The 20652-nt window shown below is 38.6% G+C and overlaps 1 protein-coding gene across 1 annotated transcript in view; it reads left to right on the top strand.

The window, feature by feature from the left end:
- CRYBG1 (crystallin beta-gamma domain containing 1) overlaps positions 1–20652 on the top strand; it is a 96897-nt gene that overhangs the window by 54977 nt on the left and 21268 nt on the right. The window contains exons 4-14 of the mRNA XM_066179475.1: positions 5542–6988; positions 7067–7243; positions 9704–9751; positions 9869–9987; positions 11324–11486; positions 12432–12571; positions 16256–16382; positions 16710–16745; positions 17151–17293; positions 17538–17664; positions 17756–17901. Of these exons, the coding sequence (XP_066035572.1) occupies positions 5542–6988; positions 7067–7243; positions 9704–9751; positions 9869–9987; positions 11324–11486; positions 12432–12571; positions 16256–16382; positions 16710–16745; positions 17151–17293; positions 17538–17664; positions 17756–17901 (2673 nt within the window). The remainder of the gene's footprint in view (positions 1–5541; positions 6989–7066; positions 7244–9703; positions 9752–9868; positions 9988–11323; positions 11487–12431; positions 12572–16255; positions 16383–16709; positions 16746–17150; positions 17294–17537; positions 17665–17755; positions 17902–20652) is intronic.

The raw sequence follows: 20652 nt of genomic DNA, 5'->3' as shown, positions 1-20652 counted from the left end.
CAGTGAAGGACTTGATTGTTCAAATTGTATGATAGATCACACTCCAGAGATTTGAATACATACGATTACTTTCTTAAGTATATGCAGGATGAATCCTGCACATCAAAAATTTAAATGTTGATGCATGTGAATAACATCAGGTATTTACAGAATTATGCATATATTAGTTTCCAGATTTTGATTTTACTTGAAGAAACTCTGTCAAACAGGTGATCAGAGCTTTCCTTAGGCTTATTAAGAAGTGACTGTATTTATAAAGTTCCCTGTTATCACTAGTATGAGACCAGTGATTGATTACTTGGATGCTATTGTATTCTCATCCACAGGGAGTGATTTGTTTGCATTATTCATTTCTGTTGTTTGGTTGTCACGGCTGTGTACTGTGTGCTGTTGCACCCCTCATTCTGGTGCGTTCAGTTGTAGATGTTGGGGTACGCTGGATCCTGTAGGCCCACCTGAGGGACATTGGGCGTTCATAATTGTCCTTGTGGTAGAGGGACATGGAGGTTCAGTGGGGTGGTTTGAGACATGTCTGTTCCCAGTCATGCTTCCCACATCTGAGAAGCACAGGAGCAATTTCCTTTGCACAATTTGTACTACCCTACATCTGGGTTGTTAATTTGTAACTTAAGCTTGAAAAGCCATAGTACTGAAAGTTAAACTGTGGCATTTTTTGACTTGGTGATGCTTTGCCATCTGACAGTATAGATGACAGATCTGAAACTCTTGAGTTTGTGTCTTCACTGCTTCAAAGGAAAGGTAGCTTTCATATTGTTTCTTCTCTGTGTCACTGTCATTAGTGATGGTGAAGTTATAAACACCTGCATAGCTGGATTTCATTTTTTCTGTGTATCTCCTGGTTTTGTTGAATTATCTTTTACTGTACTCATAAAATAAAAGACAAGTGTCCTGTCTGAAAACCCAAATTTTAATTAATAAACAGCCTGTTCTATTTCATCCCATTTTGTGGGGTGTGTGACACTGTGTCTTAGCCTTATCTGCTGCTACAGGAACTTTAGCCCTGGGTGGGGACTGCTGCGTTGCCTGCAAGGTTTCTGATGCATCTGAGAGCTGTCATTGCACAGCAGTGCACCATTTCTTTAGCCAGAGTTACATGCTCAGGTGATCTGGTGTAATTTATAGTCATTCATTAGAACATATGGACCCTAAACCTGGATGTGGATTAAGGTGCTGTAAAATGGGAAAGGTAAAAAGGCGTCATTAATAGAAGACAGTGTATTTTTGTTCTCTAGTTATAGCTTTGAACAGATAACTTTTTCATTTTCAAAGGTTAAGAAGTTATTGTTAGGTAGTTCACATGAATTCCTTTCTAGTTGAAAAATACACATTTACTTAGAGATTCCTTGGCCCCTTGTAAGATGAATTTTATATAATACAAGTAGTTCTCCCTTAAAAATGCATGACTCTTAGTAAGATGACTCTTACTAATGACATTGTGCCAATTCTGGGAATCAAGTTTTTCTTTAGAAATAATTTCGAAACAGGTCAGTTTCTCCAGTCACCTACAGAAATGCAGGTTTCCCATAAATAAAGATAACATTTTCTCTCTTTTCTCCATTTATGTCTGTGTACCGGATAACTTGAAAGTCATGGGATACTTTGCTTCTAGCTTTTGAAAGGGAAACCTATCAGGTTTGAGACTAAAATGAGGTTGATGGTAAATCTTAATTGTCAAATAAAACCTCAGGCAGTAGTTACTTTGATGTGCTTAGCGGAAAACTTGGCTTCAGTTGTCATATTTTATGTTCAGACATGGTTTTGAAGTTGCCTTTACATTTAAGCACACTTGCTGAATTCTTCTCTTTTCACATGCCATTTTTCTTTGTTCACCTTAATCTGGAATTTTGGCATCAGTGTTTTTTTGGCACCAGTTGCATTCTTGACTTGTGGCTCACCTTCCATTTTTGCCTGTTGGGAGAGGTTTAACTGCTTGCTTCCACAGTTTAGCTGCAAGGTGTAGCCAAAGAAAAGGACATTGGTGTTTCTCTTGTGCCTGCATTGCAGATCAGGAATGGGTAGTAAGAATCAGCCACACTGGAGTGTTTGTAAGAAAGCATTTGTACTGTTAAGTTTTTTCCCCATATGAGATGAGACACTTAAGGGATACTGAAACAACATCTCCTTTTAAACGAGCTTAGAAACTCAGTTCTTGCAATAAAGTGCATCTTTTGTCTATATTTAAAATCAGTATTTCTTAGTGTGGAAAAATGTGTAAAGAAAAGATTAGAGGAGGCCAGCTGTAGTGAGTAGAGCTGCAGGGCTGAGTTTTCTCATGCTTTTTGGTCTCAGCTGTTTGGCTGCTGCTGCTGTGCAGAAGTAGTGCAGAAAGTGTTGAAGTGGTTGTTTCTGCATAAATTTGCAAAGCTTGAAACTATACCTTTGAGGGGTGAGCTCTTCATTTAAAATAAATTTTAAGTGTGGCTGAAAAGTATCACTGTTAGCCATTAAACTTGCTTGTGTCAGGGCATACAGAGAGACACAGATTTTATGGGGAAGGTATGTGTTGAAATAAATGCATGTAGTAGTGCAACAGGCTGACAAAAGGGTGGTATGGGAATGAATTTGTTAAGATAATTGGGCCATTAGTGTTACCTCTTGAATGTACAGGTAAAAGAAAAGCATTTTTTTTTCTGATCAGAAAAGGATATGAAAGGTCCTGGTGAGCAGGAAATTCAGCACGTGTCAGTAGTACATCATTCTGTCAGGTGAAGGCTAAGGCTGTACTGTGCTCCATAGGCAGGAGCATAGCAAGCAGGTCAAAAGACAAGATATTTGGTGCTCATGAGTCTACATCTGGGTCACTCTGTTGAGTTGTAGCCCTTCCTCCCCTTCCAACTCTCTTCTGATGTAAGAGAGATGTTCCCAGATTGGAATGAGTCCAACAGTGAGCCATTAAAGAAGGTGACGGCTCTGGAGCAGATCGTGTACAAGGAGAAGCTGAAGCAGCTTGGTTTCTTCAACTGAGAGAAGGATACAGGTAGACCTCAGTCATCTCTCACTATTTGTAGAGAAGGCAGAGCGAGATTTGTCCCTGAGCTGTGGAGTGAAGGGATGAAGGGACAACAGCCACAGCTGCAAGTTGAAACAGTGAAGTTTTAATGGGATATAAGGCAAAAATAATTCACAGGAACAGTGGCTGCCCTGCTGCAATGCTTCACTAGGAAGGTTGTGAAATTTTGATCCTTGAAGTTATTCAAAACTTGGTCAGACAAAGCCTTCAGGAGCTTGATCTAACTTTGAAGCTGTCCCTGTTTTGAGTAGGAAGTTGGGCTAGCTGATCCTTAGAGGCCCCTTGCAACTCGTATTTGTTTTACAAAGAGAAAAGTCATGGAATAGTTTAACTTTAAAAAGTTTATGGAAAAACAGTTGTAGTTCAAATGAAGAGTAGTGCCTTTATATATTTAATTTTATGCTGTATGATAGTTCCCTTCATACCTTCCCTCTTTCGGGAACATTTTTTTTTCTGTTTTTCCATAAGTTTTCCAAGTGTGTTTTATTAGCACTTACCAAAGTATGGCCAGGGGATTTTAAGTTTGCTATTTCGTCTTTTATTGATCATGCATAAGAGCCTTCCAGTTGTGAACCAGCTTGAGTAGGCTGGTAGTTGCAGGTAGCAGTGTTGGGAAGTCTTCTCTGAAATGAAATGATAAGAAGGACATGGAACTGTTGGAGCAAATCCAGGAGCCACAAAGTTGATAAGAAGACCAGAGCACCTTCCCTGTGGAGACAGGCTGAGAGAGTTTGGGCTTCTCAGAGAAGGGAAGGTTGCGTGGAGACCTCATAAAAACCTTCCAGTATCTGAAGGGGAGTGGTCTACAGGGAAGCTGAAAAGGGACTCTTTGCCAGGAACTGTAGTGATAGGACAAGGAGTACTGGGTGCAAACTGAGAGATAGGAATTGATGTTGGATATTAAGAAGAAACTTTTACTGTGAGTGTGGTGAGACTACAGAACGTTGCCTGGGGAGGTTGAGGATGCCACAACCCTGGCAGTGCTCAGAGCCAGGTTGGATGAGGCATTGAGCAACCTGGTCTAGTGGGAGGTGTCCCTGCCCGTGGTAGGGGAGTTGAGGCTAGATGATCTTTTAAGATCCATTGCAGCCTCTTAATAGTCTATGATTCTATGATTTTTAACAATTGCACTCCGCATAGATTCATAGGTAACTACTTTTGAATCTTCCCGTTATTTCAGTAAGTTTGTTTCTCATGGTATTCCAAAGAAATAAAACTTGTACAATGGGGGGTCTTGATTAGAAGGGTTTAATTTCTGACTTGGGTTGGATCACTTGAGGAAGAGGGGAGGGGATCTCACTTTTTGGATTGTTCCTGTATGTCACACTTCTTTCTTGGTCTTTCTAAAGAGCTGCCTGAGAACACAGTTTATGTAGGTAAAAAAAAGAAGAAAGCACTTAATTACCTAAATCATCCATTGATTGGTAGAGCATTTGGGACCCTGGAGATTGCTGCAAGCTATTTTCTTTTTATCTCCCACTTTGGCAGTTTTCATGTAGGGCAGTTCCTACCTGTCCTCCTACTGCTGAGTGTCCCAGGATTCCTCTTTGGAGAACAGGACTGTCTTTGAGGTGATAGTGGGCTCCTTGACACACCTTAGATCTGACTGATAAATTTTGAAGTCATCTGCCTTGCATCTTCACAGCTGTTCATACTGTACAGTATGCAGTAGCAATTTACATGGACAAATAATTTTTCCTCGTTGTAGGTATTCAGAGAAAAGAGCTTGAAACACTCAGCTGTGCATCATCAGCCTTCTGCCATAGCACAGGAGTACTGTGTGCATGTACTTGTATATGCTTCTCTGTCCACTCTGATTAAAAACAAACGTGTTTCCAAATTCAATTCTTGTAAAATTATTAGGCTTAGTTTACACAATTTAAATTCTTAGCTAATTTTACCTGAAGGAAGTGGAAGAGTCCTCACATGTGGTGTTTGCTTAGCCAAGGTGGTGATGCAGTGCTTGGGGACAGCTAACATTTTCTGCAAGCACTCATGAGAGTGGAAGAGTTCTTTCACTTAGTTTGAGGTTCCTTCTGCAGTGTAGGTGTAAAGGCTTGAAAAGAATCTGAGCAGATGTCTTCAGAACTCATTGGAGAGAATATGCAAATGTTAACCAACTCATTATCACCTTAATGAATTGGGATTTGTTTTCTAAACTCTGGAGGGAATTGTATGTTTATAATTTATTCTGCCTATTCACTACTAAATTTTAATGTCTGTCAGTCATAATGGTTGAGTTCTCTGCCTCAATTGCAGAGGCTGTAGGCTGCTGTGTTTGTTTTACTAACCTTAAAGACCTAAGTACATGTTTGAAATAGATACTCCTTATTTAGCGTCTTATTTTTTAATCCATATAGTTACTCCTCTTTTAGTTGATTCCTTTTGAGATATCACAATCTAAAGTAAGTCTACAGTTTATAATTCTACATTTTATTGTTTTGAAAATTGTTACAAGCCTGTTCAAGATTAATTAAAGATGTCACTTTGTGTCACTTTGCCTCCTGTAGTCCAGCCAAACCGAAGAACATAGAGCTGAATTTTAAAACGAATCAAGAGAGTTTAGAAAATGAGCAGGACACTCTTGAAAAACCAGTTAATAAAACTAACAGCAACATTGCCAACAAAATTTCCTTGTTTGAAAACAAATGTGCTAACCAGAGCCAGAGGCCTGCTGACATCCCTGCTTCAAAAAATAGCGCTGTACCAAGCACATTCGTTGGCAGAGCAAAGCTGAAATTTGGAAAACAACCTAAAGAAAATGAACAGCCTGATAAAACATTAAATAGGCAAAGCAGTCGCCAGAAGTTATTTGAGAATGGCACACTGGAGAAAGAAAGCACTGCAGAGTTAAAAGGCAAAAATGAAGAAAGCTTTGCCTCTTGTGAGGATATTGGGAAGACAACAGAACTTAAAGTAAAAGCTGCCATATCCCTTTTTAACCAAAGCAGCAAAAGTGATGCTGGTAGTGTCTCTCTGAAGCAACCAGAACCAGAATTAACCACAGCAAGGAAAGAAAGTTCACCTTTTAAACTGTGTTTGAGCTCACCTGTTAAAAGTGAAAATGCTCAAGATCCTTTCTACCAAAGAAATTACACAAGCTCAGAATTCCATAGAAATGAAGAAAAAGTGCTGCCAAACACAGAGGCTTTATCACCTTGCAATAATGATAAATATCCTCTACCGTCTCATCAGGTTTCCAGATCAGAATTTAAGAAGATGGAAAATGGAGATAAAAAGGTAAAGCCAGGAGATTTGAACTTTGCAGCACTGCAGTGTGATGACAGCAGTCAAGACAGTATATTGGAATCAGACCACAACACCAATACACAGAAGAGCCCAGGCAAAACCTGTAACGGATCTGCTGAAGACGACAGCATTTTTGATTCCCCATCTGACATGAAGAAGTTTGCTGAAACAATAAAAAACTTAGACAGCTCTGTTTGTTTACCCCAGAAAAAGAAGAGGTCAAAGCTTCCAAAGTCTCCTGCACCCCACTTTGCAATGCCTCCCATTCATGAAGACAACTTAGAGAAAGTATTTGATCCTAGTGTATTTACTTTTGGTTTGGGACTGAGGAGGGAAAAAACACAGGATCTGTTACCAGCACAGCAAATTAAAATGCAAAGCCTGGAAACGATAGCCAGAGTCAGGCCCAAGCGTGCATCAACGGAGCAAAGTATCATATTCAAAGCTCTGCAGTCATGTAGAGAGGAACCTGCCTTTACCCATGAAATAAATGGTAAAGAGAATGTTGATTGTACAGATGGTGAAATTAAGAGATCACGACTTGAAAAAAGCTCCCTCTTCTCTAGCTTGCTGTCTTCTAAAGAAAAGTTTTTTAGCCCTTCTGTCACTTCAGTAAATAACACAACAGCTTTTGCAACTGACTCTTCAGGGATGCCTCCTTTACAACAGGATGTTTCTGGGCCATTCATCATGCCTCAAAAATCTGAGGTAATAAAGATCATTCAGGAAATTAAACAGTGTTTGTTTACCTGCTGAATGACTGTTAACTTTGATTTTGCAATTCAGTCTCTTTCAGATATCAAGTTTCCAAGTTTTGTGGAGAAGTACCTGCAAGCTGATAGTGCCAAAAAAGAACTAAGTTTGCAAATGCCCAACTATGGCAACCCTGAGAAAAATTTTTCGAGCTGGTTAGGGACAAGCAGATATGAATCAAATGTCCCCCCTGGTTTATTAGATGTGGATGTAAGTAATGTGTTTTTAAAAAGGTGCCTGCAAAGTTATCCAGCACTTATGTTTCTGATAGACAATGTGCATAAATTGTTTTGTTTCCCCTCTTTTGGTATATGTATATATTACAAATACATTGAGGTGAACTTAGGTATGGTACCAGTTTTATCTGAAAATGAAAACGAGGTGACATCTATCAAGACAATTAAGGGGTCTTTATTTTGAGACTTTATGCAAATATGAATGGAGAGCATTTTTTATTCAAATGTCTTCATACTTGATTTTGTGTTACATTGAAACAAATTTTATGCTAGCTTTAATTTTTTTATTGCTAATTAGTAGAATGCTTTCTGTGAACTTCAGAAAACTTTTGTTGAAGTAACCTCTCTTCTCTTCCAACAAGACATTCAGCCATTGTACAGTAAAATAAGCAATAGAGCAACTATTTTATTTTAGCCCTCTGTTGTATTCCTGTGCATTGGCAGAAAAATATATATTCTTTAAGAATACTTTAAGAACTTGATAGTAGTGATTATTGAAAGTGCTGCTACAGTGGAGGGTTGTCCCTTGGTTTGATTACAAGCATCTGTTCTTCATGACTGAAGACAGACCTATGTTTTCCCCTCAAGGCAGCTTTAATATGGAATATGTTTGTAATTTCTCATTTTAAAATGATGAACCAATGTTCTGTAGTATTTGCTATTTCTGTTAATGTAAGCCCCTACTGTGGCCTGAGAGGAAAACTGTAGTCAGGAGATCTAAGAATCATGGGAAGAAATATGTTTTCAAGAGTTTAATAGCCACATGAACGTGACCTGTGGAATTGAAGCAGCATGTAAGAAGTTAGAGAAATACTTTCCAAAGCTAATGGTTATCTGCTGTAACAGTTCTATAAAAGGAGTGAGGCAGTAGAATTAGCTCCTTGTTACCTTGCCAGAGACAACCATCCATGGTACTTTGCAGTTTTGAGAATGTAGATTCTTCTCTTACGGGAAGATTTCTTAATTAGAGTGGAAATGAAGATTAGGGGGGTTATTTACAGTAGTGTAGATTTATGTTACCAGTTAGAGAGGCTTTCTTACTCTGATGTTCCTGCTTGGATTTAAAACCTTGAATTTAAAGCTAAATGTCTAGTACTTCTTAGTGTGGTTTTTGCTACTTAAACTGTTGTTCTTCAGTGGGTTTTAATTTTGCAGTGGAGTGTGGAGGCCTGATATAGCAGTGGAGTGTTTACATACCTAAGACTGCACTTGAGAGAATCCCTTTAGGCTTCAAAGGGTTTCTGGATTTCTGTGGCACTGTTGCTGACTGAATTGTTTTGCTCAAGTTAGGAATCAAAAATGTTTCTGTGAGGTGTACCGGCTGTGCGTCTTCCACTGACTAAGAAAATGATGATGGAAAGGCTAGTGGGTAATGTGAAGGAAAGAGTAAGGGCAGCCCAAAACAATGACTTTGGCATTCCTCAAAACACAGAACAAGTTGTAACTGGAACTGAAGCGCAGGCTAAAAAACCAGTTGTGCTTCAACATGCCTTGATGATGCCTACAAAAGCCTGGTGGTGGTTAAGAACTGTCTTGGGACCACTGCCTGCTCTGCATGTTAACTGCTGTGTTCTCTTTAATTCCTTGCATGTGTTGCTGGTTACCTGTTTAGGGGCAGGATCTGTTTTGGTCTTTTTGTTTGTATGATTAATTCCTAGAAGAGCAGGACCCTGTCCCTGAATGAGCACTCTGGTCCTTGCTAGGAAACCAAACACGTAATTTCAATGCTTGCTTTATTTGTTTGAAGATGACGTGATGCAACCACAACTTTCCCATATATTCTATATCATACAATTTACTGCTGACTTGAGCATTGTTTTAGATTTTGTATACCTCAGTGTGTTTTATTTGTTCTGAATATTTTCAGTTTATCACTTAGTGCACAGTCTCACGCTCTTTGAAAAAACCTGTTACAGGGTGTTCATCACAAAATTGATTATGCTGGTTAGCTCATACATGTATGTGCCAATTATGCATCCTCAGTATTTTCATATATTCCTTCAAAATACATCATGCTTTATTATGGCTTGACATTTTTAGAAATTTAAACTCACCTTTATCATTGTACAGCATGTACTTTATCAGTGGCAGTTTTTAAAGTAGTCTCTTGCTACCGAACTCCTTGAATATATAGGAAGCTGATCAGGACAGTTTTAAAGCATTTCAAATCTGAGGTTAGTCAACTTCAGCAAGATGATAATTCAGTTTTTAAAAAGTGTATAAATTTTTACACTTATGACAAGATAGTGCTCTGCAAGGGAAGTAGAGATTGAAGTGATAAGTAGATATAGTTGAAAGGTTATTAGTTTTTACTATTTAGAGTAGTTTTTATTTTGTTCTAATAGCCCTTTTTTTATAGCCGAGTATCTTTACTGAAAATGTTTTTGATTTCATGGGGTTTTTTTGTGATTCTTCTCTTCTCACTGTCTATTAGACACTTCCAAGAAATGGACAAAGTAAAATCAATCCCAGACCTGGCAAGGTAAGATCAATATTAATAGTTTTACTGTTCCTTTCTATATTTAAAGCTTAGGAAGATAAAACTATGTGTTACTGGTTGTGTTTTTCTGTTTTGTTCTTTTTTTTTTTTTTAACACAGCTGATGATATACTGTGACTCAGACTGTCAGAAAGCTGGCATTGAAGTTTTCCATGATGTTCCAGATTGCAGTTCTTGGGTTTTATCACCAACAATTTTAGTTAAAGTCATTAGAGGATGGTAAGAGACGAATTTTTACTCTTTGTATAAAGATTTTTACTCAAAAATGCTTTGAAACTGAACTGGCATGTGATTCAGAGTAAGTCTGCCTTGTAAGTGGCAATGTAACATGGACAGCTGTTAGCAAGAAATAGGGCATTTTACCTCTGCAACAGGAAGCTCTGAGCTGGAAAACTTTGCTGACTAATTGAGTGAGTGTTACCATCTGGCAGGGTGCGAGATTTCACCAGGCATAGGTGTGGGATGAAATGACAGATTCTGTCCATCTATTTTGCCCTTCAACTCCTCTGGTTATTAGAGATTCTTGCATAGTATTTGGATTGGGCTATAAGGCTAGTAGAAAAGTTTAAAGCTAGTGCTTACATGATTATTTTATGATCAAAGGAATGAGATGGTGCTGTAGAGATAATTGACTGTTTCTCTGACAGAAGGAGAGAAGGATTTTGCTCTAAAAGCTAGATTGCCCAAGAGTAATTCAAAACAAGTTCATCTCCTACTTTATTCATAGCATCAACAGCGGGGCCATTAGTAGTGTGGCTAGCATGGCAAGTTATGCTGTGGCCAGGCTATAATGCAGTAAATAGCAGGTTCTCAAAAGTCATTATCTGATAGTAAGGTGCAGACACAAGGGCTAGCTGCAGTAGGAGGTACTGGGAAGCAAACTGATTGCTGTTGAGCTTCAGAAAACTGGAACAAAACCCTTTTGATCTCTGTAAACCAGGTCGTCTTTTCCAGCGTGGTCTAAAGGGACTGGGTTTGGGGTTTTTTCCTCCTTCCTTTGAGAACCTGAGTGGAGGGTTTGTATTTGCAGGTGGATGAAGTTCTTATTTAGTTATATTCCAGTCTGCCATTAAAAATGAAGTTGTCCTTGTCTTCTGAGCATCCTCTGGCACATCTACACCAGCTCCTGTGGAACTCCAGGCTGTTGTTCACAGGATCCATGCAACTTGTCTGTTTATACATGATGCAGCAGTCTGTAGTGTCATTATTTTATGGTGTACAAATTGGTTCTGACTAGTATCTCATACGAAGTCTGGTATTCAGAGACAGTAGTCTTTGCTGCCGCAAATTATGAATTTTAAAAGGTGGAGGAGTTTTTTGTGAAAGTACAATTCAGCAGTAGACATCTTTGTTTTTATCATTGTTTTTAAAGGTATCACAGACTGAAAAAGGGCTTGCATCAGCAGTGTTGGGTGAATAAGCTGTATTGGGGAAATGGCAAGGGTTTGGAAGCAGTACTGTGTATGAAAGGATTTGTTAAGTTGGAACATAATTTTTGCAAATCACACTGGATAAAGCATCATGAAAAATTAGCTTTTCTAAAATTTATTTTAAGCTGGATACTCTATGAGAAACCAAATTTTGAAGGCCCCTCTATTCCATTGGAAGAAGGAGAGTTGGAACTCACAGATATTTGGGGTGCAGGTACTTTTGAAGAGCAAAATGACTGCAAGTCTCAAAAGCCTTCAGTGATCGGTTCAATAAGACATGTTGTTAAGGCAAGTAATATAAGTAATTTTTTTTAATAGATCTTAATGTATAGTGATGTTTTATACTGATACAGAGTGTGATTGGTCTATTAGGACACAAGTGTAACATGATCTGCAAGTGCATGAAACAATCTTCCATGTTGAATTTCATGTTTAATCACAAAATGCACGTGAGGGCTTTTGTGCAGTGGGGATTGTGGTAACACCAAGAGGAAGGACAGGGTAGGAACAGAACTTGGAGGGCTTTATTAGAATAGCCACCAAAATGCTACATGCAGCATGTGCTTTGTAGTCTGGTCAGTTTCAGAAAAAGCATCCCAGAAAACCATCAATACTTCAGTATTTTCAAAATACAGCTTTTCTTTTTTTTCCGATACAAACCCAATCTGTACTCAGTAAAAACTTCTGTGTCAAACACCAAACTTTGGTTTTCCTGGTGTGGGCAAACTTACCAGTGAGTTTCACACGTGATGGAACAGCCTTTCTACATGCACTTTTAACCTACCATTAAGTAGTTACAGTTGCAAGTTGCCAAAAGAAGCACAAGCTATAAAGTTATTTGACTAGGAAAGGAAAAAGGAGGAATATGTATTGCTTGTAACTACAGTTCTTGTTTGAGTTGCAGTTCTCTTCAAGGATGGCTTGTTTGGTGTTATCTTAGGATTTAATTTGCTAGAGAAGATGTTAACTGATGAAAGCAGATGCATTCCTGCCTAGATGGCAGAAAGTAAACAATGTAAATACTTATTAGAGATTGACTGACTGTCTTGGTTCAAACAGACACAGGCAAACTGGCCTAGCTATACTTTTATTATAGGCACCTAATAACAGTAGTAATTGACAAGGGGGAAACAATTTAAAATAAACAGGTGTTTCAAAACTGATTTAGTTATGCACAGTAATTACAGAACTCACAGCACAGATCAAGTGATGATGGGGATCTTCATTTTTCAGGATTACAGGGTTTGCCGAATTGATTTGTATACAGAGCCTGAAGGGTTAGGAATCGTGACTTCCTTTTTTGATGACACTGAAGAAACAGGGGTGTTTGGAACCACTCAGAAGACTTGTTCTATTAAAGTACATTGGGGCATGTAAGTATGTAGCTCTGTATGAATGTGTAGTGCAATGAAAAGGAATTTGGTTTAAACGATTGGTTACACCTGTCAGACTTGAGAGCAGGCTGTATTTATTCTAGTCCTATATTTTGGCAGTATTTGTTGACAGCAGTGTTAGTACATCACTGTAATGCTTCACTCTTGGGGAGTCTGACCTAGAATGTTTTGTTAGAGTTAGATTTTCTTCTGCTTGTGTGTAGTAAATACTGAATAACCTTTGCATATTTGTAGCCAAGAAATAAGAGTTTGCCTCTCTTGCTTTTTCTCATTCAGGCAAACTTATCGTAAGTGAGGGTGGGGAATGAACTGCTAAAATAAGACCACATTTCCCACTTGTTTTCTTCTAAACTTTAAATCATCCTACTAAAAGAAGAAAATTTTTGAAGTCCTTCTGTTATAAACTAAGACTTAGTGCTTTAGAGAGTCTACTCGTAACATTCTTGTATTTCACAGTGTATTTTGATCTGGGATTTTATGGTGATGTTTAATACAAATATGTTATGTCACCTGAAAATATCTGGCCATCTGATTTAGGAGGGTAATATTGTGAGCCAAGCAAGCTTTTATGAGAAAGGAGACCTCTAAGGAGCAATCCAGGTGCTGTACCAATATTTGTTTTCATGGCTTAATAAACAAACTTGTAAACCGTTACTGAAAACATGCTTCAAAGTAGTACTGGGAAAAGTATGCAGAAGAGAGAGGCTTCTTTCACAAAAAATAAAACTGGAGCCTTTTCCAGTCATTCTGCAGAACTTACAGGGTGTACAGACCTTGGTTGTCAGCTCTTATGTTTGGGCACTGATAGCACTTGTCTTGCTGCAAATAGTCTATCAAAAACTGCCCAGCTAAGGCAGGTGTTACATACCACTGCAATGATGTTTCAAATCTACCACATGATATATGGACATTTTCATTTTAAGGCGAAGGGTATTTTATCTGAGTAAATATTTACACCTTGATTTGTGTAAAAAAATGAAGCATTTTGGTATATAGGCATGTTTGAAGACGTCCAAGTGGTTGGTTCTCTGTCAGGAAGTTATTTCTGGTGAACTGCAACCTCAATCCAAATTACATGTCTCGCAAGAGTAATGAAATCAGATATGTTATTTGAGGTTGATTGTTAATTCACTTCATCTACGTCTCCACTATATTTCTGTCTTGCTTAAAAGCTATCTGTGACCAATAAAATCACAATTTTTTTTTTGAAAGGAGGCAGAGCCTGTGCACATCTGAGTTGTCTTTATTTTGCATTAGCTTAACAGCATTGTTTTACTAAATCCACATAAACTCTTGCTGTCTTAATATCTCTCTCTTGCATTTGTATCCTTGAAGGAAAGCAGACTAATATTTTCACTAGGAAGTGAAATATATTATTTTTCAACTGTCTTTCTTGGATATCTGTTCATTAGGTAGAAAGAAGTTGCTTCCATGAGAAATTCAGCAGATGGCTGCTGCTTTTTTGCATGTTGCAGGGTTAGGGGACTTTTTGCCTTTAGTTTATAGGCATGACATAGTTCACTGTATTGGCAGGTGAGGGAGGCTCTGATTCTGAGTCACCTTGCCATGTGGGTGTGGTTGTATCATCTTAAAGTTTCCCAGTGTTCATGCTTAATTGCTGTTTGCTAAAAGCTGCCAACAAAAATGAGTCAATGCACCTTTATCTTCTGACTGTACTCTCCTTGTTCTTGCATGTGTGTCAGCTCTTGCAGTGAAGTTAGTCATAGAATCCTTTAGGTTGGAAAAGGCCTTATAAGACCATCCAGTCCAACTATTAACCCAACACTGCCAAGTCCACCACTAAACCACGTCCCTAAGAACCACTTCCACACATCATTTAAATACCTACAGGGATTGTGACTCCACCACTTCCCTGAGCAGCCTGTTCCAGTGATTGACAACTCTTTCAGTGAATGATTTGTTCCTAATATCCAGTCTAAACCTCTACAGGTGCAGCTTGAGGCCACTTCCTTTTGTCCAGTCACTTACCTGGCTACAGCCTCCTTTCAAGGCAGTTGTAAAGAGCAATGAGGTCTCCCTGGAGTCTCATTCTTTCCAGGCTAAACATCTCCAGCTCCCTCAGCCACTCTTATTAGACTTGTGCTCCAGACCTTCACCAGCTCCATTGCCCCCTTCTAGACATTCCAGCCCCTCAATGTCCTTCATGTAGTGAGGGGCCCAAAACTGATCCTGAAACACAGGATTTGAGGTATAGCATCATCAGTGCCAAGTCCACGGGGACAGTCACTGCCCTGGTCCTGCTGGCCACACTGTCGCTGATACAGGCCAAGGTGCCATTTGCCTTCTTGGCCACTTGGGCACAGCTGGTTCATGTGTAACTGCTGCTGAGCAGCACCCCGAGGTCTTTTTCTGCCAGGCGGCTTTTCAGCCACTCTTCCGCAGTCCTTGAGCACTGCCTGGGGATGACCTTGCACTTTCCCGTGTTGAACCTCATCCCACTGGCCTTGGCCCATTGATCAAGATCCCTCTGTAGAGCTTTCTTACCCTTCAGCAGATCAACACTCCCACACAACTTCTTGCCATCTGCAGAACAGCTGAAGGAGCACTCAAATTCCCTCATCCAAATCATTGATATTAAGGTATTAAGCAGAATTTACCCCACTACTGAGCCCTTGGAAATACCACATGTGACCAGCCACAAGCCAAGGGCTAACTGAGTGGTGTGAATACAGGGCACACAATATATATCAAACATTCAGCTATAGACAGTAATTAAACTAAAGCACCTTGTTTGTATCTTGGAGCCATGTGTTTGCAATGAAACTATACCAATTTGTGCCAGTTCATATTAGCTTGGACTCTCTCTTTAATGCCTGGAAGAGTGATGGATTATTTTAATCTCTTTAATATCACCAGATTTATACATTATGGTCCTTACACAATTAAAGGGTTGGCTGCAAAAAGTGTTGCTGTTCGTGTGTTTTATACTGTTCCACACTGCACTTCTCTTGAGATCAGCACATTTAAATTGAAGAAATACTCTGACATCCTTACACAGAGATCAGCAGTATGATTCTTTGTTTCCAGCAAGTGATGACTGGCTAAGATTTTTTTTTTTTGAAAAAGCTTTGAAAATCTACTTTTGCTGCCCCTATCAAGAATTCTCAAAGTTATATTTTTCAAAGTAGATTTATTATTAGCAGACACAAACCATGAGGAAGATTTCTAAGGAGTTCTCAGGTTCTTCTGTGTATTAGTAAACAATGTAAGGTTAGAATTTTTTTTTTGAGCAGATTTTGCATCAAATACAAATAAGGTTTAGTAGGGATTTTTAAAATTCTTGTAAATAGGTTCTGCACTTTAAAACCATTTTAAAAAATAACAGAATAACCTTAAATCTTGATATTTCAGGCTAAAGATGGTTGCCTTCAGATAAAACACAGTCAAATTCTTACTGTTCACTGTTTTGGTCTGGGTTTTTTGGCCTGGTCAAACAAAAGGCATGTGTGGTTGCTTTGGAGCACAGAAGATTATCAGTATGTCAGCTTGTAGCTGGCAGTTTTGGTGGTAAAGAAACAAAGTTTTGTTAAGGATACAATGAACTTGTTCCTAAAGTAAGCATTTTGTCTTGTTCTTTACTGTTCAGAAATGTTCTGGGGGTTTTATGTCTTACTTTTGTCCCTCCACCTCCACTACTTTTAGATGGCTTCTTTATGAAGAACCTGGTTTCCAGGGAGTTCCTTTAATGTTGGAGCCTGGTGAATATCCTAATTTATTATTCTGGGAGAAGAAGGAAGCCTACATTAGGTCCATGAGACCCTTGAAAATGGTAAACTACTATTATTACTTACCAGTTTAATGACCTATGTTTCTGTGTTATAAATAATATATTAAGATGGCAAGATTTTTCAAGACTTAGAAAAATCTTACTTGTTTAAAAAACCCAAATTTTTTAGTCTATGAGGTTCTTGAACTTACAACGTTTGATTGCATCCATCTCTGCCATTAATCTGCCTTTCATTTTCACTTGCACTCTTTAAGAAATATTTCACCTTAGTCCTGCCTTTTTGTAAAGAATTTATGACTCTTAGAGACATCTATAATTGTCTCATGAACAGCTTAATTTTTTCTTCCTTTTTTTTTTTTCTTTTAACAGGGTGGTCGCAAAGTTGAAGTCAGTGGGGAGCCAAAGGTAAAAGTCAGTGTGTATTGATTGTCCAAAGCTATTTTGCAGCACATGAACTACACTTGGGTAGATAAGTATGCTTTGTTTGGACACCAACTACTTATGGCTTACTGCGTAGTCCTTTTGTATGTGACCACAGCGTGAAAATGCAACTTCTGTCACATTTCTGCATCCATCACGTGCATATATGACAGTATTATCAGCAGTCCAAATAATGCAGATGGGTAATGAATGCTCAAGCCCTCATGTTGCACCTCTAGTGGAAAGGCCTCTTGTAGAGGAGAGTAGTTGGGTTCATCATTTTGCCACTTTCTATCATTCTCCCTCTATGTGCCCATGCAAAAGAAACTCGCTATTGCCAGAATGCATCATCCTCCCTGCAATTTTTCTTTTGCCTCATTTCCACTCCAGGTAGTTGTTTATGAGAAGCCTTTCTTTGAAGGAAGACATGTGGAAATAGAATCAGAGATCTTTATACTTGATGAGAAGGAATCAGAAGACAAGACAAGACTTCCACTTGCATCAGTGGGATCCATGAAAGTACTGGGAGGAGTGTAAGTGTGGAAAAGCAGTATTTACATCTGAAGTAGTAACTCCCTAGGCTGGAAGTTGCAGTGGACAAATCCAGTCTGTGTTTATTCGGTTTTTGTAATTTTTGGGTTGAGGTATACACCAGGGCTAGATATGAAAATATTCACAGCAAAAGAATAAATATCACATACCTGCATCCGCTTCATGAAAACATGGAGTGGCACTTGTCCATTTTCACATGCAGACTCTGTTGTTGTTGTTGTTCAGTTGGGTTGCTTATGAGAAGGCTGGCTTTGAAGGCCATCAGTACTTGCTGGAAGAAGGAGCGTATCGGGATTGGACAGACTGGGGTGGCTACGATGAGGAGGTGCAGTCCCTGCGACCAATTGTTGGTGTAAGTCCCAAAGACACGTAGTAGGCATCTCCTGAGTGCTCTGAAATGTCATGTGGCGCTTTCCTTATGGTGCTTCTCTTTGTTTTAACAGGACTTCACAAGCTCCCATATGATAATGTACAGTGAAAAAGATTTTGGATCAAAGGGTTCCAATATCAACGTGCTAGGTATCATTTCTGATTTGAAAGAGACTGGATATGGGCTGAGGACACAGTCTATAAATGTGCTAAGTGGCGTGTAAGTGATATTTTTATTCACTCTTTCATTTTGGATATGCTGGTCTTTATAGAAATTGATAGTGTTTGCAGATGTCTTTCAGGACTCTGACTTCTATGTGGAGTCTTCAGGTAAAAATTTTCTGCCCTTGACCACAGAATGTGAAAAGTAAAGTTTTGGTGAATATGTACAGTAGAACATCTTTCTTCTTACAATAAGATAAGGTGGTCCCAGGAAGCTTTGACTTTCTTATACACAAAGTATGAAAGCATGAGATGAGATTTCATCAAGAGAGGAAGAAATAGCTTGGTCTTGTGACTGTATTTGTTTGAAGCATTTCAAAAGAAAAATTGTTACAGAAATAATTTCCAGGTTTGAAATTAATTTCCAAGCTTCTTGCATTTGAGCAGAGGTAGATTCCTTGCTCTTTCTCCCACTTGTGTTTTAAATAGAGATTACTTTTACTATGCTCACCTTCTGATATTAGGGAGAGTAACTGTTCTGAAAATTAACATTGCTTTTGCAGTGAATCCTATAGGTTAACAGTGGTTTAGTGCTGTGGTGTTGGTTTTTATTGTATGTTTGGGGTTTTTTTAAACATGGTTCCCAAAAGTCTGTATTAGCCGTGGCCATTAACAAACCAACTCTCAGTGCCATGAGTGCTATCACATGCAGTTGATCAGCTGATAGACTTTGCTGTTTGATTAGTCAAGTCCATCAACTGCAGATTGAGTTTCACAGCCTTGCAGACCGTGTCAAAGTATTTTGGAAATGCAGACAAGTATTAGCAATCATGGCTGCAAACACACAAAATTAACTAAAGTAGCAGAGCCAAAAAAGCACAAGATGTACAGTCTGTCTCCCTGCCTGGTATGCATGCAGGTGACTTGCTGGAAGCTCTGCCTTACCCAGCCACACCCTAAATCCTTCTGTGTGTTATCTGTGCTATATCTCTGCAAGTTTTGTCTGGATAAAGGTAGCAGAATCAAGCTCAGTGCATTCCAGAGGAATGCTTTTAATTTGTATATGAATATGGTGTGACAGCAGGTTTTTTTTTCTGACTGATGACCTTTGAAGCTACTGTGCTCTTTTCTCTTCTGTAATATGCAAGAGAGATTCATGGGATAGAGCCTCTGAAGGCTGGGAAACAAATTGTGGGTTACCTATCATGCCCTTCAAGTAGTTGTTCTAGTAAATGTGTCTGTTGCATCTGCGATTGGAATCATAGGTGAGTTTGAGTATTCTAGTAATTAGGAGTGACTTTAGTACTCTAATGGCAAAGGTGGCTGGAAGTCTTTATGAACAAAACTTGTCCCACAGACTCTGCTACTGCTCCTGTAATCTCGCCTTGTTGACTCTAAAAGCTGTAATTTGTAGCAATAAGCTTTTAAAAAACTCAGATACATTGTTCATAAACAAGTGGTTAGCACTCAGCTCTTAAGAATCTTGTACAACCCCTCTGTTTTCAGAGAGGTTGTGAGTGTTTGGGGATTTTGTGGTGATCTTACTAAATGTTAATGTGTCAAAGTTTGAATGATCTGTGTGAAGTCATGTTTGGCAATACAGTGCTTTATTTGAAGTGTTAACAGTCTGTTCAGGTAGAAGATTTTTTTAATATCTTTCCTTCCAAGGAATCTGTCACAGAGCCATGAATAATCCATTGAGTAATTTCCTGAGATGTTTAGACTGTAGTACAGATGATGACATAGTGAACTGTGACAGATTCAATAAAAGCTTGTCATAATATTTCGAAGTAACCTTCCTGGTATCATATTGAAAACACTTAATTAAAATAAATCAAAAATGTAAGAAGCCCTCAACCTTTCATTGCAATTCTTTAACTACAGGTATCTGGGATAAGCAGTTAGAGCAGTAAGATAACAGAGGATCTATATTTCCCACATAATTAATTTGATTGCCCTGTAATGTAGAGGGTATATCAAAGAAAAGAAGGCCTGACACTGCAGTGCACAGATACTACCGAACAAGTTCTGAGCTCAACTGCAGCTCTAAACTGTATTTCTGGAGACAGCTCAGCTCTGCATTTGGGGAGTGACTATTCCATTTTGGGGTAGTTCAGCCCTAGCTGCATTAAAATTTCTAAATGTTTCTAAACATGTTTCTAAGCAGTATTTTCATGTCTTCACTAAAGCCATAGTAAAGACATCGTGAAAAATATATCCTAAGGAGATGAGGATTGACTTCTTGAAAAATGAAAATGTACTTCTTTAAAAATTAAAATGGTTTGCTCTTGAGCATTTTTTGGAACTGGCCAAACATGAAATTCAATATCTATTTTTCTGCCATTAGAGTGGGAGAAAGCAATCCAGGCTGCCTGAAAATAGGAGAGGCCTTTCTTCTTTTAAGTAGGGTTTGATCTTTACTTCCAAACTGGCAGAATTTGAAGTGGCAGAAAATGGAGCTATTTACTAGCAACAGGTAACACCCTTTACAAGTTCAAGCAAGTACTAAAATTAAGTGTTGTACTATTTTGATTTCCCTTGTGCTTAAAATCTTCTTCAAGCTTTTATTAAATAGTGATCAAAATCACAGGAACTGCGTGTTTGAAATTTGCCTTTTCTTTATCCATAAACACACCAAACTTTTGCCAGAACTCCGGAAGAAGCTCTTGTCTTTTAGTTGATTCCTTTTGAACTAGCTGGAAAAATTTTCCCAGATTTATTTTATATAGTCATCTGTTTACCGTGGTCATGTTATCAGCCTGGTTTTCCCCTAGTTTTCAAGTAATTAATCCACAGTGTAGATTGGGTT

This window comes from Chamaea fasciata, unplaced genomic scaffold (assembly GCF_029207755.1).
Source record: "Chamaea fasciata isolate MVZ Bird 193981 ecotype frontalis unplaced genomic scaffold, bChaFas1.0.hap1 SCAF_3, whole genome shotgun sequence".
NCBI lineage: Eukaryota > Metazoa > Chordata > Aves > Passeriformes > Sylviidae > Chamaea > Chamaea fasciata.
This window is presented reverse-complemented; position numbering and strand designations above follow the sequence as displayed.